Source organism: Chrysemys picta, chromosome 21, assembly GCF_011386835.1.
Source record: "Chrysemys picta bellii isolate R12L10 chromosome 21, ASM1138683v2, whole genome shotgun sequence".
Classification (NCBI taxonomy): Eukaryota; Metazoa; Chordata; order Testudines; family Emydidae; genus Chrysemys; species Chrysemys picta.
Window position 1 is genome coordinate 3,888,551 of NC_088811.1, and position 23,070 is coordinate 3,911,620.

At 44.7% G+C, this 23,070-nt stretch overlaps 1 protein-coding gene across 6 annotated transcripts in view; it reads left to right on the forward strand.

Annotated features, from left to right (window-relative positions):
• MEGF6 (multiple EGF like domains 6) overlaps positions 1 to 23,070 on the forward strand; it is a 255,179-nt gene that overhangs the window by 192,068 nt on the left and 40,041 nt on the right. For all 6 annotated transcript variants that reach the window (XM_065574928.1, XM_065574927.1, XM_065574929.1 and 3 more), the window contains 9 exons: positions 6,890 to 7,015; positions 7,934 to 8,056; positions 8,877 to 8,999; positions 11,663 to 11,797; positions 15,140 to 15,262; positions 15,784 to 15,906; positions 17,327 to 17,494; positions 18,289 to 18,420; positions 20,786 to 20,914. In XM_065574928.1, coding sequence (XP_065431000.1) covers positions 6,890 to 7,015; positions 7,934 to 8,056; positions 8,877 to 8,999; positions 11,663 to 11,797; positions 15,140 to 15,262; positions 15,784 to 15,906; positions 17,327 to 17,494; positions 18,289 to 18,420; positions 20,786 to 20,914 — 1,182 coding nt within the window. The remainder of the gene's footprint in view (positions 1 to 6,889; positions 7,016 to 7,933; positions 8,057 to 8,876; positions 9,000 to 11,662; positions 11,798 to 15,139; positions 15,263 to 15,783; positions 15,907 to 17,326; positions 17,495 to 18,288; positions 18,421 to 20,785; positions 20,915 to 23,070) is intronic.

The window sequence follows — 23,070 nt, forward strand, 5'->3', positions numbered from 1 at the left end:
TCCTTCAGTGGCCTCCTCTCCCTGCAGCGATCAGCCCAGCTTTGCTCTTTTCCTGAGCTCTCTGCTTCTCTAGAGCCCTTGGCTTTTCTGTCTCCCTCTCGGGACTCTGAATTGTCACATGCCTTTGGGCTGTTCCTCATTTATAACTCCCTAGAGGTAGACCTGCCCTGCTTATTGCACCAAACTAGGTTGCACCTGGATTGGAACAGGAGAGCTGAGCCTGATTGCATTTAAGGGGCCGGCTACCCTGTTACAGTGTGCTTAACTTTAGGCATATAAATTAAGCACTTGCTTAAGTGCTTTGTTGACTCGAAGCTGAATCAGGGTTGGTAAATGGGGTACAGAGCAGTTTAAGCAGGTAATCTAGAGAGTGGATGAATGGGAGTGGATGTTTCACTTCCCCCTCTATGTTCTGAAATTGGTCCCTGGGAGATAGGGAAGAGTGACCTTCAAGGGAGACGTTTCAGAGTAGCAGCCGTGTTAGTCTGTATCAGCAAAAAGAACAGGAGTACTTGTGGCACCTTAGAGATGTACGACTGACAGCTTCTATTGGCATCTGCGCTTCCAAGACTGCAGGAGAACAGCTGCCTGTAACCACAAGGGCTTGGGTTGACTTTCAGCTGCAGGAAGGAGTCAGATGCATGCATTTGCCAAGCCTGAGCCTGAAGTGTGCTGCTTTGCCAGTTGGTTCAGTCCATTCTATTATCAGACTAGACATGGCTTTCCGTGTGCGGCAAACACTGGCACTGTCCGTGCTGTATCTGTTTCGGGATCAGCCGAGGACCTCGGACTCTAGGGCTGTCAGCCCAGAACCTTTCCCAACCACAAAACTCACTTTCGAAGCAGAGAGGATGGAAGTAGTTCGGTCTCTTTTAAAGCTGTGAAATATCATCTGTGGAAAATCTGTCGAGTTTTTCTCACACAAATCCACATGATACACAATATGACACTGGGTTTGGCAGCGTTGTCACGGAAAGGGTCAGCTAGGGAAAGCATCTGGGAATGGAAATTTGTTTTAGTGTGGCTTTGTAAAGAAAGGGATTACTAATTCAAATAAGACCAATAATGAGTCTTAACCTTCACTCACTGCTCTGTGAGACAGCATCCCAAGGAGGCCCAGGACTAAATGGCCCTTCCTTTAAGAAGAAGAAAAAAGAGGAAGCTATTTACTCGTTAGTTCTTGCCATTCCCTGTGCTTAAATTAAACCAGTCTGCTTCTTTTCCTAGTGCTGGCATCTGAGAGCACTGCTGCTGTTCAGTGTAATGTGGGTGGTATATATTAAAAGCAATATAATGTTATTGCTTTGATCCTTTCCACCACAAACTACTTCGTGCTGAATAGCCAGTGATGCCAACCACCACTGTCTTGTCCATATGCCTCTTGCCAGAGAATGACGCTTGGCTCCTATTACTTGTCCTGGGCTGGAAAGTACCCGGCATGGTTAACGCAAATAGAACACTAGGGTTCCTTAGTCAGCATGTCCACTGTCAGAATGTATGAGGTTCAGATGGGATTATTAGTCTTTAACAATACATTTGCTAACACAGTGTACTGCACTTTGGGGAGGTGGAGAGGAGAATGAGAGGAAATAAAATACCTGTAAGATCCCAACATTCCTGCTGCTTCACCTTTTGGCTTCTGTTTATTAGTTCTCCTCAAACATTTTGAGTTGGCTTTTGCAGTAAGGCGTCAAGGCACTTCACAGCCCATCGTCTCGCCATATTTGGTTCCAGTGTTGCTGGAAAGTCATGGCAAAGACATGGTAGCAGCGTTCCAAGGGCTTAGGGTGACCAGACAGCAAGTGAGAAAAATCGGGACAGGGGTGGGGGGGTAATAGGAACCTATATAAGAAAAAACCCCAAATATCAGGACAGTCCCTATAAAATCGGGACATCTGGTCACCCTACAAGGGCTTTCTTCTAAAAGACCTTTGTCAAGGAGGACTTGCTGGTCAGTCCCTTGGTAATGGGATGTATATCTTTTCACTAGTTGCTTGTGTCCAACCCAGCTTTATCGTGATGGATAGTCATTGCCATCTGACAGTGCTTGGATGGTGTACATGTGATATGCTAGAAGTTTCACTCTGCCTCATTACGGAGGATTGTCCCCATCACAAAAATCCACGATCACAATTGCTAGCACGTGGCATCTGGTTGGTATGTCTCCGTGGAAAGGCGAGGGACTAAATGGACGTGGGAGATTAAACCTGGTTTTGTTAGTTGTAGAAGTGATCCTTTCAAATCTGTTTTGGGAAGCCTGCCCATGCTGTTGCTGCTGTGTGGCTGTCTTCGAGGACTTCCCTCTCCTGGGCTGGCAGTACAGCATGATGTCTTTTTTGATTTGAAAGCCAACGAGAACTTTGACTATAGGTTTTAAATCTTTAAAAATCTGGTGTATAGCATTGATGGGTCACGAAGGCAACTTAGACCCCAGACTCTAATGAATAGTTTCATACTGTGAGCTTATTTTGGACTTAAGATGTGTTGGATTTTAAACTTTGGCCTTGTGTTTCTCCCATATGGAGAAATGTACTGGCTGAGTTTAGCATTATTTTAATGATTTTTTTTAAAAAAACAGAACTATAACTGCATTATTTATAGAGATTTTGAATATGATTTTATTAAACATTTTAATATACCAGAACATTTAAAATGGCTACCACCCAGCTCTGTTATAACTCAAGTAATATAACTATAATTTTTCAGTAATGCCAACTACTTTTATTGTCTCTGTCAAAGTAGAACAAATAAAAAAAAATCAGGAAAATTAACCCAGGCTTATAGTTCTTGCTCCAGTGTCGTGCAGCATTCTGCAACATTTTTGACCCAATTAAGTTAGTTTTATTCCCAAAAATGTTGTTTAGTTAATCAGAGACTCATGTTTGCCTTGATGCAAATGGAAGTTCAAAGTGTTCTGTATCAGAGAGGTCCTGAGCTCTGGTTTGAACAGATTCGGTTTGGAGAATTGTTTGTAGAAAAATCAGAACATTTTTGTGGTTTTTCCATGTGTATCCTGGATTAAATGTCTGCACAGTGAATAATATTGGGGTTTCGCTTACATTCTGGTAAAAATATACTGGTTTAATCAAATAGCTTTCAGTATTTCATCAGTCTACTTTGCTACAGTAGAAACTGTTTGTTAAAAAGGTGCAGGTTAAATGGATTTAATTAGGAGGGAAAATGAAAGGCATTGAACAAGCCTGAGAGGTCTGTTTCCTTACTGTAAACATCCAACCATAGAGGTCATTTTTCATAGCTGAGCTAAAGAGCTGTACTGTATTTGACTTACAAGTTATAAACGCCAAGAGCTGTCATTTGATATAACTTCTTAGCCTTTTTTTTGTGGCCATAGTCCTCTAACCTTCTTTCCAGCTGTTCATAACCCTTTCTATAGGAGAAGGTCTTTGTGTTTCAAAGTGAACTATAAATAACAAATGAAAAATCAATTTACAACTGCAATATGCGCTGAATTCCCCCACTGCCGAGGCCAAGGGAGGCATTATTACACTCCTACCCCAGTCCGATGAGGGAGGCGTCCTGCAACACCCCAGCTCAGGCTAAGAGGGGCACTTGGCATACCTTCTAAGGAGGTATAGAGCAGGGGTTCTCAACCTTTTTCTTTCTAAGCAGTCCCCCCCCCCCCCCAACAGGCTATAAAAAGTCCACGGCCCACCTGTGTCACAACAACTGTTTTTCTGCATATAAAAGCCAGGGCTGGCATTAGGGGTAGTAAGCAGGGCAGTTGCCTGAGGCCACTTGCTACAGGGCCCCCCCGTGAAGCTGCATTTCTTAGGGTTCAGCTTCAGTCCCGAGTGGTGGGGTTCAGAGCCCTGGGTTTCAACCCCATGCGAGGGGCTTTGGCTTTCTGCCCTGGGCCGCAGCGAGTCTAATGCTGGCCCTGCTTGGTGGACCCCCAGATACCTGCTTGTGGCCCCCCAGGGGCCCCGGGGCCCTGGTTGAGAACCACTGGTGTAGAGCACCCAAAGGCAAAGTAAATGAGGTATTCAGTATCCCCAGCCTAATAAGGGCAAGACAAACTTTCTGAACCTCCCAAAGGTTCAGTTCACTTGGAGTCCTGGCCAGAATTTGAGTCCTACTCCATTCATGGGTTAGTCGTGTTTGTTTTTCTGTGCACCACCAAGGGGATAGAGAGGCTTCGGTAATTCATGTTTATAAAGCCCTTTGAGATCCCGGGATAAATAGAGCTGGGGATTCTAAGTGTTATTGTTGCTGCATGTTGTCCTATTGCAATTATATTGTAAAATAATAATATTTAAAAATGAGTGAGCTGGAACTTTGCAGTGCCTGCCAGAGAAGCATATGTTTTTACAGAAGAGAACTTTATAGGAACATAGAGATCCCATGAAAAACAGGCAGAGTTTTATTGGCTTTAGCTTTCCAGGGTTGACTGATTAGCGATACTTCGGAGGTTGCTCAAGTTGTGATTATCTGAGCAGTGCTGGTTTGTGAAGACGTGTTTTTAGTTAGGGACTGTGGTTGTCCCCTCATAAGATTCTTCCCTATTGGTACAGCAATTTCTTCTGCAAACTGATTGGTGGGAGCTCTTTCTGTGTTTCCATTATAGGTTGTATTTTTAGGACCAGCCACACACACACACACACACACACACACACAACTCTAAAGTGTGATGTGTAATGCCCACACACACACACTCTTTTAATCTCTCCTGGGTGTGTAGTGACCAAAAGTCAGTGCGGTTGGATAGTTTTTTGGTGGCCTGTATGAAATGAGCAGTTATTACAGATTCAGTTATTACAGATAAAATGTTCACATATCCGGTCAAACATTTGTTAGTATCCTTGTTCATCTCAGTGGAGAGGCTAAGGATTGAGTGGTAGGGGAGTGCCACTATATGTGAAAGAAAGCCTAGCGTCAAATATAGTAAAAATATTAAATCTCTATGGATAGAAATTCCATGCTTGAATAATAAGAGTATAGCAGTAGGAATATACTGCCAACTACCTGACCAGGATGTTGACTGTGATTGTGAAATACTCAGGGAGATTTGAGAGGCAACAACAGAAAACCCAATAATAATGGGGGATTTCAACTCTCCCCATATTGACTGGGTACATCACCTCAAGCTGAGATGCAGAGATAAAATTTCTAGACACTATTAATGACCGCTTCTTGTGGCAGCTAGTACTGGAACCCAAGAGGGTAGAAGCAATTCTTGATTTTGTCCTAAGTGGAGCACAGGGTCTGGTTCAAAAGGTAAATATAGCTGAACTCAATAATAGTGATCATAATGGAATTAAATTTAAAGTCCTTGGGGGGGAGGAAGTGCCAAAGAAACCCACTATAGTAGCATTTAGCTTCAAAAAGGGGAACTACATAAAAATGTGGAAGCTAGTTAAAGAGAAATTAAAAAGAACAGTTACAAGAGTGAAATGCCTGCAAGCTGCATGAAAACTTTTTAAAAACACCATAATCGAGGCTAAAGTAAATGTATACCCCCAAATAAAAATAAACAATAAGAGAACCAAAAAATTGCCACTGTGGCTAAACAATAGAGTAAAAGAGACTGAGACAAAAAAAAACGTCCTTTAAAAATTGCATGTAAAATCCTACTGAGTAAAATAGAAACTCTGACCAGTCAAGTGCAAAAGTATAATTCGGCAGGCCAAAAAAGAATTTGAAGAACAACTAGCAAAAGACAAAAACTAACCACAATTTTTTTTTAAGTACATCAGGAGCAGGAAGCCTTCCAAACAGTGGATGGGGCCACTGGATGATTGAGGTACTGAAGGAGCACTAAGGAAGTCCAGGCCATTGTGCAGAAACTAAATGAATTCTTTGCATTAATCTTCACTGCAAAGGATGTGAGGAAGATTCCCACACCTGAGTCAGTCTTTTTAGGTGACAAATCTGAGGAACTGTCCCTGATTGAGGTGTCAGTAGAGGAGGATTTGGAACAAATCAATAAATTAAACAGTAATAAGTCACCAGGCCAGATTGTATTCACCCATGAGTTCTGAAGGAACTCAGATATGAAATTGCAGAACTGCTATGTAACCTATCACTTAAATTAGCCTCTGTACCAGAGGACTGGAAGATAACTAACATAATGCCAATTTTTAGAAAAGGCTCCAGAAGTGATCCTGGCAATTACAGTTAATTTTCTGTATCATTTTGTCATGAGGAAGCATTTGAATATGCCATCGATGGCCATTCACTGTAAACAGAAATTATTGACTTGAACTAGCTGGGCTATTGAACCTGTAGTCAGTGTCATTGAGCACAATTGCAAGAGTTTCAGTTATAAATAAGCAGTCCCCAGTCCCTGTCCTCTGACACTGCCACCTGCTAGGGAGGGATTAGCGTTTATAAAGCAAACATGCTTGTTGTTAACTCCCCTCCCATGTAGCTTTCTGAATTTAGTTTTAGATTATGTAATCCAAGCCAGAAAAGTTCTGGCCTGTGTACCTTTCCCTGAGGAGCAGCTGGGAGCTGTACTGGGAAATCTTTATTTCTAGTAAACAGTGTTTTAAAGCTGCTGACTCACGCTGCTGAATAGAGTTGCTCTTATCATTGAAGAACAGTGCCCTGGGTCTGGGTGTACTGCCCAGGATATCTTCATAGCACAATATTGTAGCATGTATCTTGTGTATTGAATACAGAATAGATGCTTATGACAACCACAATCAGTGTTTATATAGCACAGTTTAAAGATTCACCAGGAACTGCCCCCACTTATGCCAGGACTGAATATGCTCCAGAGTTTGGAATTCTTATTAGCCAGTCTGGTTCCTGCTGTAGTCGTAAATCTGCATATTGGTGCCTGTATTCTGCCCTGGCTCTTGCAAAGCAGACGCTTGCATACTGTTTGTCAGCCTGCTCTAATCATTTTCACCCTTTGCTCTCCTAGCTGTGAACACCTGTGCCGTCAGCAATGGTGGATGCGAACACGATTGCGTGCAGCTGACCCTAACACAGCATCAGTGCCGGTGCCGGCACAATTACCACCTGAAGGAGGATGGCAAGCACTGTGTCCGTGAGTCTGCTCTGAGCACGTGGAATGAATTGTGAATTCAGAGGCACTCCTTCTCATTTGTCTTTGCTTTCCCAGGTTGTAATCACAAGCTAGATTTATTTAAAAGGAAGTCCAGTGCTGTAGGAATTCCACGTTGTTATTCCCATGTTCCCACTCACATTCCTAGAGAGGAACCAGGTGTGAAACGGTTAATAATGATTTAGAGACTAGCTAACTGGACACAAACCAGGGGGATGCCACAACTGCATGCTCAGATGTGGAGCAGATCAGATTGGGATGTTGCACTGTAGTAGAAGCTGGTGCCAATTCTGCTTATTATATTGCCTTGGACATCTTCTGGGAATTATTTTGGAAGCTGAGAAAGAGCAGAAAGGAGCCTGGCCAACCCAAATGAAATTGTATTGGGACATGCTCTCCTGAGGAAGTGAAGGAGCAGCAATATGTCAGTGGAACAGAAACCCCTGCACTTTTCTCCTGCCCTACGACAGATTTAAGGCTGTCCTGCCTCCCCTGCTGGGCTTTATCGGGAAAGTGACTTTGATGTAGGTAGAGTTTACAAACTTTGTAAAGTACTTTGGGATCTTGTGGGGCAGCTGATGCTGTGACAGTTTGACAGATCCGACAGTTTGCACACACAGCCTGTGGGATAGGCATGCGCTGCTAGGGACTGCTTGGTAAATGCATCTCTGGTGAGTCCTCTGAGTTTTGGGCCAAGTCCAGGGCAGTCCTTACAACAAATGAGGAGCTTTTCTCCCAGGAATGGAGCTTCTCTCTTGTATTGATGGATTGTTTTAAATGAACTACAGTCTGTCCTGGATATCCAGGAACACGGCGCTTTATTCTTCCACGAGGCTAATGGCAGCAAGAGAGAGGATCTGTTTGAAATGATGTTTACTTGCCCCTGCTCTGTCTGTGTAGTGAGGAACCCGTGTGCCAATAGGAACGGAGGCTGCATGCACCAGTGCCAAAATCGCCATGGAACAGTGCACTGTGAGTGCCACCCTGGCTACAGACTGGCAGCTGACAGCAAGACCTGCGAAGGTACAGTACCCACAATGCAGCTTGCACGGAGAGAGAGACAACCCTTGTCTTGCTCTGTGAGGTATTGTTAATGTCAGTGTCTAACACAGTGACAAATGAGCCTTACACTTTTCCAAAGGTTCAGCTCAGGAAAGCATCCAAGATTAGTTGATTAGTTGAAATCTGGCCAGCAGCCTTACTTCACTGATCTAGCAACGGGGCTGGAAGCCTCCTGTGAACAGATGAATAGTTCCTGATTCCAGCTCTTCTGTTTGCTGGTGTCTCTGCTTATGGTCCTGACCCCAGTGCGTGGGGAGGTGCAGTGGAATGTAAGAAATCATCCCCCCCCCCCCCCCCCCCAAAAAGTCAGAAACACCAAAAATGAAATGCTTGATCTCTGGTTTGAGTCTGTGGCAGAGGTTTTGGCAAAGAAGAGGGTACAACCCACTATTCCCCGCAACGTAGGCTTTTGAACCAGTGATCTCTGCTTCCAGAAATGCAGTAGTGCAATACAAAGACAATCATACGCCTTTCCTAGCTGTGCACAAGACATGTGGCAACCGATTCAACAATGGATGTTTGCCATATCTCCCCCCCACACACACACACACCTCTCCACTCTACTGAAGTTCCAGTTAACTCCATCATGCAACTGTTTCCAGCTTTTATCTCTCAGGAGGGACAAGAGACCAGTCTGCTGTGTGCAGTTCAGAAAGGAGCCCCACAAACCGTCCCTCTCTTGAAGACACTGAAAGGCAGGGAGCTGTGCTCCTTCTGGAGGGCATTCCGCTGCCAGAGCTGCTCTGCTTGGTTTTGGTAATTGCCTGTCTTTCTCTTGCAGACGTAGATGAATGTGCGATTGGGCTGGCCGTGTGTGCACACAGCTGTCTCAACACCCGCGGCTCCTTTAAATGCACTTGCAATCCTGGGTATGAGCTGGGGGAAGATGGCAAGCAGTGCTACAGTAAGTATTGACCGCCTTGCCTAGGCTCGCTAACCCACTGACAATGAGGGGAGAGAGCTTAGTTTTGACAGGGGGGAAAAAAAGGAAAGTAAACAGTGAGGTAATCCTTGACAAACCTTTGTCCGTTGTTGTTCTATGTGCGCTGATACAACGAGAGTCCTAGGCGTTTTCAGTGGCATCTTTCAAGGGAAGTTTATGGGACTGCTTATTCTCCCACCAGGACAAGAGCTGTGCCGGGTCTTTAAAGGTGTCATGAAACTGCCTGCAATGGTTTTGATAGTGTATTAATAGCTGTTTAAAAACAATGGACCAAACTCCGCTGCTCTCTGTCCTCCCCAACTCGAAGTTGGTGAAATTGCAGAATTGTAACTGAGGCAAAACTTGATCTAATGTGTCCCCATCAATTCCCTCCCAGGGAGAAAAGAGACATTCAGGGTTATGAAATGATGAAGCACATAAATTCTTTATCAGGCTAATGAAGACCAGCAGTGGTAGCTAATTGTCCAAAGAGAAGTCACTGGCACGTAAAGCTCTATTGTCCATTACTGACGTGATAAAGAACCACCATGGATGTCCTTGTTGTTATTAATCCCCTAGCAAATGCATTAATGTTGGGTTTTGTCACTACCAGTGTTCTTATTTACCCTAGCTGTTCTCTGCCATATCCTGCTAGTCAGCTATGCAATACACTGGACTGGGGGGTAGTAGTGTTCCCTCAGGCTTATCGGTTCTTATAAGAAGCAACACAATATGAGATCCATCCTTCACCTGGTCATTTCTGCTGCTACTGCACTTATCTGTGATCTAGATATTGACATTAAAATGTCTTTACAAGAGTAGGAATCTGACTGATGGGGTCTGAGAGTGACGTGCAGAGCTGGACTGATGCTGTACCCCATTTATCTATTAAAATAACACTGGTTTTCCCCCACTAGTATAGTTCCTTGCAGCTCACAGGCAGATCATATAAAGATATTTCCCTTAGCACAGTAGTTTTGTATTACATTAGCAATGTTCCTTCCCTTTCTTGGATGGGGATAAGAAATTAAAGCAGGTAGGTTTATGGAGTATCAGATGAGAAAGGTAAATGCGAGTCTGGGAGTAGTGGATCTGCCCAGTTAATTTCTCTTAGCATTGTGAGTGTCCCCAGCCAAGAATCTAGTCTTCCCATGGCTTCTGCTGCTAATTGGCACACAGGTGACTGGACAGATCTGGACCGCTTTCAACACCTAGCTGCTTTCTTATTCACATTGGTGCTAGTTTGTAAATATTACTGGTACAAGATGCCAGACTGCCCGCTCTGGAGACTGAAGCAGTACATCTGTTGGCAGTGGCAGTGCAAGCTTCACCCACCCACACTGCCTCCTGCTGGCATGCTTCAGCCCCATTCTGAAATGACCACTGCTAGAAGTGAGAGATTCATTCAGTCTCTGCAGCAATTTGAGGCTTTGGCTTCTCTACTAAGGCTGCCAGCAATGGGCCCAATTTAGTGCTGTTTGTGGTGTTAATTTCCTTCAAGTGTCCTTAGTGGGTGCATGGTTAACATTTTTTATCTCTAAGCAGAGCTGCCTTTCATAACCCCCTCACTGCTCTGACAATGGCAACAAAGGGAAAAGAATAAAATGATCTTCGTTTCGTTCTAAGATCTGAGTAAAAGACACACTCTCCCTCTACCCGCGGGCATGGCTCCCTGCCCGATGTCAGGAGAGATGCAGGGGCAGCATTCATGGCTTTCATGCTCCCATCCCAGGATTTGACAAGTGCTGAAGAAAAACATCACATCATTTTGTGATGAAAGTATCAAAATTGTTCTTTTGAAGCGATATATGGAACTGAGCCAAAATCCTCTCTGGGGACACGTTCCTTTGTGTTTGCAAAGCTTTTAATTAGCTAGCCTGATTTTAAAATATTTAATTAATAAATTTCATATTGGCCATAAATCAGCTCAATTAAAAACCTTTTTTATATAATTTGGCAAAAACTCATGTATCTGTTTGCTACTCATGTTTCTTCCAGCATTACAAGGAGTGGCTCCAACTCTCCCAGCTCTCAGAATCTGAATATTTCTGTAATTAGCTCTGTGCCGCCGCTGCTGCTCCAGTTTCTAGCTGTCATTAAATCTCTGTGCACTGCAGAACCTCCAGCAAGGTGATGCGCCAGATTCTGTCTGGCAGCATGCTCTGGAGCATGTCCGAAGTCAGCAGCAGGAGTAAGCAGTGGGCTTTGTCTGCCCCTTTTCAAGGCCGTTTGAAAGGTTGTAGGGAGGCTGCCCCACAATTTGTCCAGGACAGGATTTTTGCAGGGATATTATGGGGCATAGCCTGGGATCAGGAGCTGTGAACGGCATGTGATCTGTTTGTGCATCATTTCCTCCCCTAGCAGTGGCCTCTACGTACTACAGCTACCCACAACCCCTCTCTCCTGCACACTGTTCCTACTCTTCTTATTCCTGAGGGCAGTGCATAGACAGCTGTAATATGTGCATGCAATAAAGCCTGCTTGTTCTGGGAGTCTGTTATCCCAAATGCTGGGTGACTGCCAGAACGTGGCTCTGTAAATCCAGGTACGGCAGAGATGGCTCGGTCATGATCCCCTGGAAAAATCCTGTAAATGTTACAAGATGTTCGATAAATAGCCATACGGTATGTTTGTTTGCTTTCCAGGGATAGAGATGGAGATTGTGAATAGCTGTGAGGCCAATGGTGGCTGTTCCCATGTATGCCATCACACCAGCTCTGGCCCTGTCTGCTCCTGTAATTTTGGCTACCAGCTTGATGAGGACCAGAAAACCTGCATTGGTAAGGGAAGCAGTCTGTCCTGCGGAGACGGCTCCGTTGTGTGCCGAGTGATACATTGTTCCATTAGAACTCAGGGGACTTCATTGTGCGCCACAGGGGCTGGCGTGTCCATATAGTCCTGCTGTGTTTTAGACAACTCTGAATTGGGGAGCATCTGTGCTGGCTGAGCTATGAATAAGATTCCAATCTATGCAAAGAGGGATGGTGCCTTCCTCAGGACACCATATGCATTTATATTAAAGCACTGAAATATCGATAGTTAAAAAAAAACCTTAGGTCAGTGAAGAGCACTCTAGTAAAATACGGAATGCTTTCTCTTCCCCAGTGTAACCACCCATTCCTGTTCATCTCGGATACTGCCTGAATCTGAGGTCTGTGCCCTGCTCTTGCAGGACAATGGACTTGATAATCTAGTAGGGGTTTTTTAATTCTTTTTATTATTTATTTGCAAGGAGGGATTATAAAATGTAGACTCTTCAACCAGTTCAAATCTGAATGGCCAGTCCTCCTTACGTACTATACAGAGTGCAGTGCCTCTAGTGGAAGTGGACGGTAGCGGTTTTCTCAGCAGTTGAGACTCTTGCTGATGCACGGATCTCACATTGTGGTCCACGGAGCTGCTTCTGTTCCAACGGGGAAGCACCTCCAACTTCAAACCGTAGCTGTAATGTGTTGCTATTGTTATCTCCTGAGGCTTTTCCGGCCAAACAAATCCAAGCACTTTGTCCTGTGCATAGTTCCTGTGTATCTGTCTTTGCTGGGCATCTCTGTAAATTCAGTTGCAATCCAATTTGTGGATGAGAGGAGACAGCAGACACCATGGAGGGCAGAACTAAGGAGCAAAGTAACCTGAGGAGATCTGAGCAGTGAGGGCTGCAGGCGGCAGAGGGAGATCTAATATTAATCTGTTCTCCACCAAGGGAGGGGACATAAACAGCACCAATACAATGTAGGGCTGTACTCAAGCAACTGCACCCATCACATTAATGGGAATCTATTTTCATATCAATCCCTTTACATTTTCTGAATGCTGCCATTCTCTCTAGCCTAGCACTATAGCTGTTGTTGCAGGAAAGGTGAAGGATCAGGATTGCGGGAGGGGAAGTGCTCACAAAAGGATCTTGATTTTTAAGGAGTGCTCCGCCAGATGAAAATGCTTTAGACCCACTGGGCTATGTGGCTGAGAGCAGCACCTATGGGTGGCTGAGTCCCTGCTTAGTCTAAACTAGTACGCCTTGGAAAGCGTTTCCTGCTGAAGGACACAGAAGATTCGTTCCTTTTTTGGGAGCAACGAAGAAGTTAGCCTGTGGCTGGGGATGCACTTTCCTCCTTGGCGTCCCCTTGTGATTTATTTTGGGTACCCCTAAACCTGGCCCTGGAGGGGATGGACTAGGAAATGTAGCCTCTGCTTCAGTGGCAACACTACTGAAACAACTGACTGTATCACTGGGTGAGACGGACCGGCCACCAGCCACCAATCTATCACTCAGCTCCATCTGGGTACGATGGATGTATTCACACACTGGGTAAGAAGGAAATGCAGCTGGAGCTCTCTGTACATAAATGCCATAATCTTGATGTGTGCATTTCACTTCAGACTATGTAGTTCCGTGTGCCACTTGACAATTAACCTAGTAGAAACGTATTGTAACGCTCAGTAGCCAGGCATTTCCTGTGTCAATAAATTTAAACAGGTATTTCCTGTGGGGCTGGTCCAGTGTTTAAACTTAGATAACCTTGGATGTATCTCAGCTGGGTATGATGAGTATGAACTTGGCTGGGTCAATGCCTAGATCCTTCAGGTGATTTCAGAGAGAGGGTAAGAAACCCTATATGTATTCTGTCAAATCAATCATACTTATGGTACTGTGTGTCCTGAATGATGCAAGAATGTATGGGATAATGGAAGAAGGTTATCTACAATCTGCAAAAATGGAAGACAACAGGGTGATGACAGATGATAGGGAAATAACTTATGACTGATTCCATATAAAACTTATTTGTGTGGAACTGGAAAGTCCCAGTTATCATATGACTCAGGAGACAAATCTGGTTCAAATCTGGTTCTGGTGCTTCTTCTTTTCATTTGGGCTCAGGGATCACTTTCCCTTTCACAACACCATCTGCAATGAACAGATTCACTCTTTTTCTGAAATAAGGCACAACGGACAAGCCATCACTGATTTAGTTGAAAGGAGAACCAGCTCTGCCTCTCGCATAGCTGAGCAAGAGGAAGCTCTCATAAGAGCAGCTGGAGAAGTAACCCTTTCTTTAGAGGTTTCTGGAGACAATAGTAACACCTCTCTCACTACAGTGCAAGATAAAAGAGAGGTAAAGTGGCAGTTAAACTTTGCACAGCAGGCTCATAAATGCCTCACCCAAGTTGTTTGATATAGGCCTGAATAGAGTTGGTTCTTCCTTGGCAAGTTTTCATAACAAAATAATAATCATCTGCACTCCCAGCTTTCATCTGGAGATAGCAAAGCCCTTTACCAGGGAACCCCCTGGGAAATATGTAGGTATTCAGCCCACTTCACAGATTGGTAAACTGAGTTCCGTAGAGATTAAGGACCTGACATTTTACTTTAGACAGAGCTGCAAGTGCTCATCGCTTCTGAAAATCATGCTCTAACAAACTTGCTGAAGGTCACAGTGAGTGACAGCTGGGAATAGAACTGAGCAATTTTCACTCCCTGTCCCTTGTACTTGACCACTAGACCCCACTCCTTCCCCAGTTTACTTACAATGATGGATATTGAGTCACTTTCCAAGTACAGTCTGATTCACATCCTGTCTTGGAAAGTAAACATCAATGATGCTTTTAAAAAAAAAAATCCTACACTGTTTAGGGACCTATATGAGTAACATGAAGTTCATGGAGATTTCCAACAAATAATCCAGATGGATAGTTACATCTCTAGAAGAAATGTTGACTCTATCTTTCTCATCCTTATCTGCTGGATCCAGGGTTCAGGTTTCCCTATGTGGCCCACAGCAGCTCACGCTGTTGCACCTAAGACAGCAGTGCCTGCTTTATTTTAGGTTGGTATGAAGTTGTCAGCTGTTGCAAAAGGAAGGGGAAATGATGTGCAGATACTATGTTTTAAAACATGTTTATTGCTGATTTCTAAAATGGCATATTGTCTTTACTACTGTTTTTGGGATGCAGACCTTTTTCTGTAACCTCTGCACTTTACCTTTAAACAAAATCACAGGCCAGAGAAGGAAGCTCATCAGACAAATTAGACGTGGAAAGGCCTGGACGGATGCACGTGTCAACTTTCGGCAAAGCAGAAACTCTCAGATTTGTGCTAGCTGATGCGCTTTGTTTTCCATCTTTAGATATCGATGACTGTGACGCTCGTTCTCATTGCTGTCAGCAGGACTGTTACAATTATCCTGGCGGCTACGAATGTGTTTGCTATGCTGGATACAGGCTCAACACCGACGGTTGTGGGTGTGATGGTAAGCAGCAATGCCGAGCTGGACTGGGGTGGGTGAAAGAGGAAAGACACTGGCTCAGCTCCTCTGCGTTACAGTATTGTGTTATGACAGCTACAGGCGTGGCTGTCTTGGTCCTTCCACAGAAAATAAGAAAAGAAAATATGGAGATAGGTATTCTCTCCTAGAGCTGGAAGGGACCCTGAAAAGTCATTGAGTCCAGCCCCCTGGCCTTCACTAGCAGGACCAAGTACTGATTTTGCCACAGTGGTCCCCTCAAGGATTGAACTCACAACCCTAGGTTTAGTAGGCCAATGCTCAAACCACTGAGCTATCCGTCCCCCCAGTTCTGCAGCCTGAAGACTCTATCAGCCCTGCAACATCCCTCAGCACAAAATTGATTTAATTGAATTTTAGAAAGTTGGGCAGAAACAGTAATGCTTGCTGTCAGTCTCTGAATTCTATGTATGCCTTGGCATCTCTGACCTATACTGGACACTTCCCTTATCTGCATATGTAGATATAGTCCCATGTATATTTTTTAGATGTGGATGAGTGCTCCTCAAATAACGGTGAGTGTGAGCACACGTGCCAGAACCTGGTGGGGTCCTTCCAGTGCAGCTGCCAGATTGGATACAAACTAGATGACGACCGGAGGAGCTGTATTCGTAAGAAACATCGTGTGTGTGTGTGTGTGTGTGTGTGTGTGTGTGTGTGTGTGTGTGTGTGATTTCCTGTTGAAGATATTTATATATTAAATCTTCAACAGGAAACAATACCAAGTGAAAACAAGGGTTTCATATACCCTTTTCCTTCCCTTACACGGTTTTCACTTGGTGTCGTTTCCTTGTGCAACTTTGTGTATAATCCAATCATTTTCACTGCAGAGAGGCCAGATCTGAAAGTTCCAAAGCAATCTAGGGGGGGTTCGATGTACATAAAATAAAAAAATAATAATATATGGAGCTACACCTATCTCATGGAGCTGGAAGGGACTGATTTTTGCCCAGATGGCCCCCTCAAGGATTGAGCTCATAACCCTGGGTTTAGCAGGCCAATGCTCAAACCACTGAGCTATCCCTCCCCCACCTTTTTTTAAGGAATGGAAGGCTTGAGTCTAAATCCTCCAGGCTGCTTTGAAAGTATGCCGAGTGACAGAGCTACGATTTATTAAACCCTTTCTGAACCTTTGCTGGCTTCTTCACAGCTCCATTATTGACACGAACTGCTACTATGAACTGTATTATCATAACTGAAATGGAATACCTCTACAGCCTACAACAACACAGACAGAACTATTCCACTGCTTTCATAGGGACTTTCCTCCTGGCAGGGTTGAGATCTTCCAAACAGCCTAGGGGAATTAGGCATACGTCTTCCATTAAGATTGTTATAGGCTGCAGGGGGTTTTCTGATGAATTATGGTGATGCAGTTCGTGGGAGCAGCTGAAGAGCTGTGGAGAAGCCAGGAAAGGTCGGGAAACGGGTGAACAAACCCTAGCATGTGCTCTCTTTTTAAATTTTAACCAATTTTCACTTCAGCTTCTGAAAGAAATATTTATACTGGAAATGTCAAGATAGCTCTGTCGTATTTAGGTTATAAAAACTAAAATAACAAACAAGATAAGAGTCCCTTTGCGGCAGCTTGAGATGGCGGCCTTGAGGACCTAGCTGGTGTGACAGAACAATCTCCTGGAAAATCTGATCTCTCTGTAAATATAAAACATAAGCCTTTCACATCGATTTTTTTGGAGGCACTCAGATACTCACATGATGGGAATGGTATAAAATTCTAGACTGAAAGAAATAAAAGAATGTGGGGGAAGGAAAGAGACAGGGAATGAATCACAGTCCTCAAAGTGGCCAGGGACAGTTGTGTGGGTCACTGGAGTAGACTCTATAAAACACTAAATCAGTACAGAACCAATGACTGTCAGATCTTGTTCTCTTTTCCTTCTTTTTATTTCATATTTTTGTGCTCTTTACTAATCTCTTTTTCCTCTCTTATTTCACTCCTCTTTAAATCTCTCCTCTTTGGATTGGTGATTTGGATAGAAATGTTTGCTTTTCCCCCATGGATTTTCCTAGCTCTGGATGACCCCATGGAGGCCCTTGACGGACAACGCCCCATCATACACCCTATTCCTCACGTTGCCATCCTGCGTGATGAGTTCACCCAGCTCTTTGATGAGGAGTATGAGGAGGAGGAGGAAGAGGTGGAAGCAAGAGGAGAGCACACACTTTCGGAAAAATTTGGTGGGCATTTTGTAGCAAGGGCCTGCGGAAAATTCTCTGGTGTTTTTAGTAGTAGCAACACACTTGAAGCGAACTTACATGTCCAAATTTGCACATGCAACTCAATGCATCCACAGAGTTTGTCATGTACAAAGCCTGCATTACTGCACAGATTGGGTGAGCTGTCATCCATTGAGCACATGCAGGTTGGGTAGCTGAGCACCCAGCTACAGTTTCCGCGTGCTAGTAGAGACTTGCAGATGGAAAAGTGGTGCCCCTCCGTTTTACAGACACCATCAGTTGTATTACACAAACTTGAGCATTCACAGTTGTAAACTAAGGCTCTCAATTTGTCTCTTAAGGTCTTAACCTATTTAAAACCAATATCTTGTCTTGGAGTACTAGTTTGCTGCCAAACAGAAGAAAATACCCTCACACGCCCCTTCTTCACTTGTGAGTTTGGATTCATATTTTACCTCTCATTGAACACCAAGTGTGAAATCCTGGCTCCATTTAAGTCAACGGGAGTCTTGTCATTGATTTCAACAGAGCCAAGACGTCACCCCAACCATTCCAGGGTCTTGCTGCTTGTGACATGAACCGTCACAAAGGGCAGACCATTTCCAGACTCCGTTATGCATTCCCCACACGTCCCAGACACTCCACTCCACTACCACTGCTCTACATGTTACTGGCGTATTTGCTGGAGATTCAGTGTTCCTAAGTGGTGTGGGTTTGGCTGCCCAGCTGAACCCTTCAGCTCAATGAAGGAGCTTTTGGAAAGCCCACTCATCCGCAGCTTCTTTATCTTCCAGTCTGCTTGGAGGACACCTTTGGTCATGACTGCAGCCTGACATGTGATGATTGCAGAAATGGTGGAACGTGCAATGAGGACCAGACTGGCTGTGACTGTCCGGACGGCTGGAGTGGAGTCCTATGCAATCAGAGTGAGTTACGTTGGAGAAGGGCAGGGGGAGAGGGGTAAGCAAAGGGTAGGGTGGTTTTATAGTTTTTGTGTTCCTTCCAAAGGCCAGTCAAAAAGAAGAGTGAGGTGAGCACAACTCCCCAGCCGGTCTAAATAGCACTAACAACCCCAGCTTTTCTTTACCCATTGCCTGCATTTGCCATGTTTGTGTTGGCACAGCATGGTTGTAGTCACCAGACAAAATCCCTAATAAAGTTCTCTAACTCTCGTTACCATATAGATCCCAGAGGGTCTGAATCTATAGTTCAAACCTGCAAATGTATGTATTTGGTGTTGGATCTGAGCTTAGCTCTCAGACTGTGCACATAAACCTATCGGCAGTGAATTAGACATATTACATTCTTTAAGACTAAGAAACTATTTAAGACGCTAATGGGAGTCCTCCTAATTCCTCCTTCCAACTGAACTTCTGGCTTCAGAGCTGTTGGCAGTTTAAATGAAGGAATATTTTCCCCTTGGGCCTCTTTCAGTTTAAACGTTATTGGCAGTTGATGCCCATTTTAGAGAACGGGCTGTTGTTAGCTGATATTTGCAATTTCAATTTGAATTTGAACCCCCAAATCTGGTTTGTCCAACCAGTACTTTCTGGAGTCCTTATTTTGCTTTTAAATATTTGGAACTGTATTTGCAATGAGTTGAAAGGGAAAGGATAGCTTCCCTACCTCCTGGCTGGGTTCATGCTTGTAAATATTAATAGAACTCCGTGATCCCGAGGCAAATCTATTTTTTAATTAAGTAATTTTAGGAAAAATTAACCATGTTTATTTCAGAAGAGAGTACATACAAATGAATACATACATTGTCTAAATGGTAATGAAATTGGCATCTGGATTTCTGAATTTATTTTCTAAAAAAATATTTTGGCATGTACCTTTCAGCAAATAAATGCAAAGCTGAAAAAGGTGTTTTCCATAGTGTAGGATGCGATGACAGGTGGGGTTGCTGTAGGAAAGAGGAGAAGAAAACTTCAGAGGCTTGACTAAGTATCCAAACTGAACCATATCTCCGAATTCTGTTCAGCTTTCTCTAAATTTCTGTACGCTGTGAGTTTTTATCTGTTGACATTTTGGTTCATTCTTACTGCTACCATCATTAATGATGTATACAGAGCTATAGAAGGCAAGATCCCAGTCCTGAAGAGTTTACAGTCTAATCCAGACAAATACAATGCATGGGATAACAGGCCAAATGCAAGAAGGAAAAATGAACATAGTCTGCATGGAGGCCTTAGTCAAGAGGTTGAACATTAGCTGGCACCATAGACCAGAAGCACCAGTTAGAGCGCACCTTATCTGGTCATCCTCTGACTTTCCTATGGCCCTCCACCAGCACTGGGATGCATTGGAGTAGAGAGGTGCAGAACAGGCATGAGAATAGTCCCACTGCACTGTATTGGTTTCATACATCCCCATGTCCCTTTCTCGGCTTCACTGTCTCCCATTTGAATTACTGCGATGTCAGGAGGTGCTTGCTGCAAGTCACGCAGGGAGTTTGCTGGAAACCCTTTGGGCTGAGTGTCAGATGTTATTGTGATTAATCTGTCAGTCTAGGGCAGTGGTTCTCAAACTGTGGTCCATGGACCACCAGGGGTCTGCGAGCTCCATTCAGGTGGTCCGCAGATACTTCCCTCTAAGGTGCGCACCTGGGCGGCCGCATATGAGAGAATGAAGGGCCACCCACCTAATTAGTGGAGCCAAGCAGGCGTGACTCCACTAATTAGGTGCCTGGACCCTGGAGAAGACACACATGTAAGGTGAGGTGGTAGCCTTGGGGGGAATAGGGGGTAGGTGGGAGGGAGCAGTGGGGTGAGAAGAGGGAGTGGGGGGAATTTGGGACCAGCAGGGCTGCGGTGGCCAGAAAAAGAGACTACTTTCCCCAGCTCCAGGGATATGGCTGCCGGGGGAAGAGGGCCCTCCATCCCATGCCCACCTTGGGGGCTGCTGTGGTGGGGGAGAGGGAGAGACCCCCCTCCTTCCCAGCCCCAGCTCGGGGGCGGCGGGTGAGAGAGGGCACATCCATTGCATTAGAAAGGTAAGACTACTGATATTAAAATATGAGTTGTGTGCTTTTATTTGTAGAACAAAAAATGTTTATTATTAAGGGTTTTTTTATATAGCGCTTTTATCCAAAGCTCTTTACAATCGTTAGCTAATGGTACAAACAACATTTGGAAAGATCATTAAGTGGTCCGCTGAGACCCTCGGCAATTTTCAAGTGGTCCGCAGAAAAAAAAGTTTGAGAACCACTGATCTAGGGCAATAGAAATGAACAAATAGCCGTGACAGTACAATCGCCTTTCTGACCTCTGTCTCTCTGTCCCCTCACAGCCTGTCCCGAAGGCACCTTTGGGAGGAACTGCAGCTTCACCTGCCACTGTAAGAATGGAGGCACGTGTGATCCAGTGACTGGGAAGTGCCGCTGCCCGCCTGGGGTCAGTGGAGAACTGTGTGAGGATGGTATGGTCAAGCTTCCCAATCTCCTGCTTCATGCAGTAATGAGACTCCCCACTTTCCTCCCCCTAGCCCAGTGACATGATGGTGGGGGAGGCTGCTTCTGTGCAGAAAGTCTTGTTTCATTCTAAGAAGTTAGACAGCAGGCTGATAGAAATGCGGGGCCACCCTGTGCTCCTGAGGGCACAGTCTGGCCGCATTCCCTGTGCCACGCACATCATTGTGAGTAATGTTTCATGCACAGATTAAGCAGGGTGGGAGCTGGGGTGGGGAGAGCAGAAAGTGTCAGCACAGGACTGGGGACCAGGAACTCCCGAGCTTCAATCTCAGCTCTGACCCTGATACTTTCAGTGACCTTAGGCACGTCATTTAACCTCTGCACCTCAGCTTCCCCATTTGTAAAATGGGCACAGTAGGGTGACCAGACGTCCCAATTTTATCGGGACTGTCCCGATATTTGCTTGTTTGTCCCATGTCCCAACCTACCTTCGGTCGGGACGCAAATTGTCCCAATATTTTGCCTCCTCTCACAGGAGGAGCGGAGCCCAGAGGGGGCTCGCGCCCCACCCCCACCCCAACTCCGCTCCCTTCTTCCCCCATTGGATCCCTCCCCAAATCCCCACCCTGGCCCCGCCTCTTCCCCAAGCATGCCACATTCCTCCTCCTCCTCCTCCTCCCCCATCCCTCCCAGGCTTGCGCCGATCAGCTTTTTTTTTTGCTCCGCCCCCGCCCCCCCCCCACATCCTGATTTTTCACCTGTGTGATCGAGTCACCCTAGGGCACAGTGATACTCTGATTGCCCTCACCAATGGGTTGTGATGATTCATTAGTGTTTATAAAGTATTGGAAAAAGGAAAGAATTATATCAGTGCAATACATGTGGAGGAAGGACAGAGAGATATGCGCATAGAATAGGCGCAGTCTCTCTGCTATTCTGGGCCCTGAATTCTTGCACAAGGTGCTGGGGGTTGTACCTTCCTAATTGTCTTGCTCTCCTCTTTTTACTGTAGAATGTGTTTTAATGAAATTGGGGACAGAGCAAGAGGAAAACAATATTTCTTAACTGCTTACAAGCTCCGTTCCCAGAGCTAACAGGGTAGTTCATTTGCTATTTGAATTGATACTTTATAGTGGAGTGTTTGCTCTAGTGATAAATGGAGATCATAGCCAGGTATGATGCTGGGCGTTCACAGTCCATTTGTGCTTCTGTTAAAACTTAGAAGCACTTTACACAGGATGTGCTCTATTGTTCAGTTTATATTCCTTAATCTGTTGCCTGACACCTGTATTTTAAGGGCACCTGGCATCTTTTAACCCTTTGCTTGGAACATCACTTTGTGTGAGACTCTGACACATCCCTAGATTCCATCTCACTTGCTGGATCACGTAGTCTTGCGTTTAAAAAGACTTTTTTTTCCATATGAAAAGGATGATTGAAGAATCCACTTGACATGAATCCATTTTCTAGGTCATTCCCTAATTCCTGCACCAAGCTCCTGGCAGCCCTAGTTTAGCAGATCAGTGACGTCCTTCTTGAGACATAGGGAGCAGTGATGGGCACTGACTCCTAGGCAGATGATTGTCTGGGGGAAAGTTCAGTGGAAGGCAGCAAAAAAAAAAAATGGTATCATGTCATAAGAAATAGAAGTGTTGTGGAAAGGTGTCATGGTTGTCACTGAGATGGAAGTAGACACTGAAGACATTTGAGAATAATCGCTTCCCATCTTCTTGCACAAAAGGGATCAGTTAAGCTGTGTAGATATTGATTTATTTCTCACCCCGAAGGGTTAAAATCATGGAGATATAATCTAAAAACATGAAAACAGGGAGTCAGTAAGAAATTCCATCAAAATGACTTCATGAAAGTGGTTAGGAGCAGAGGGAATCCATTGCTGGAGAAGACAATTGAAGCAGAGTATATGTGAGTTCGAGAGACACCCAGACTTTTTTTTCCTTAGGAAGGAGGCAGTTGAGGGGTACAGTGAAAAAGCAGGAAGGTGGGGTTCAGATAAACAATACAGAGCTGGTGAATTGGGCCGGATAGCCTTCCTTCTTCCTAAACTGTCTGATGTTATCATCAGATGGGAGAAGGCTTTTGCTTACCTGTACCTCTGTTGGCTGGCACGTTCTGCTGAGGCCATCTATTTGGCTTCTAATATTAA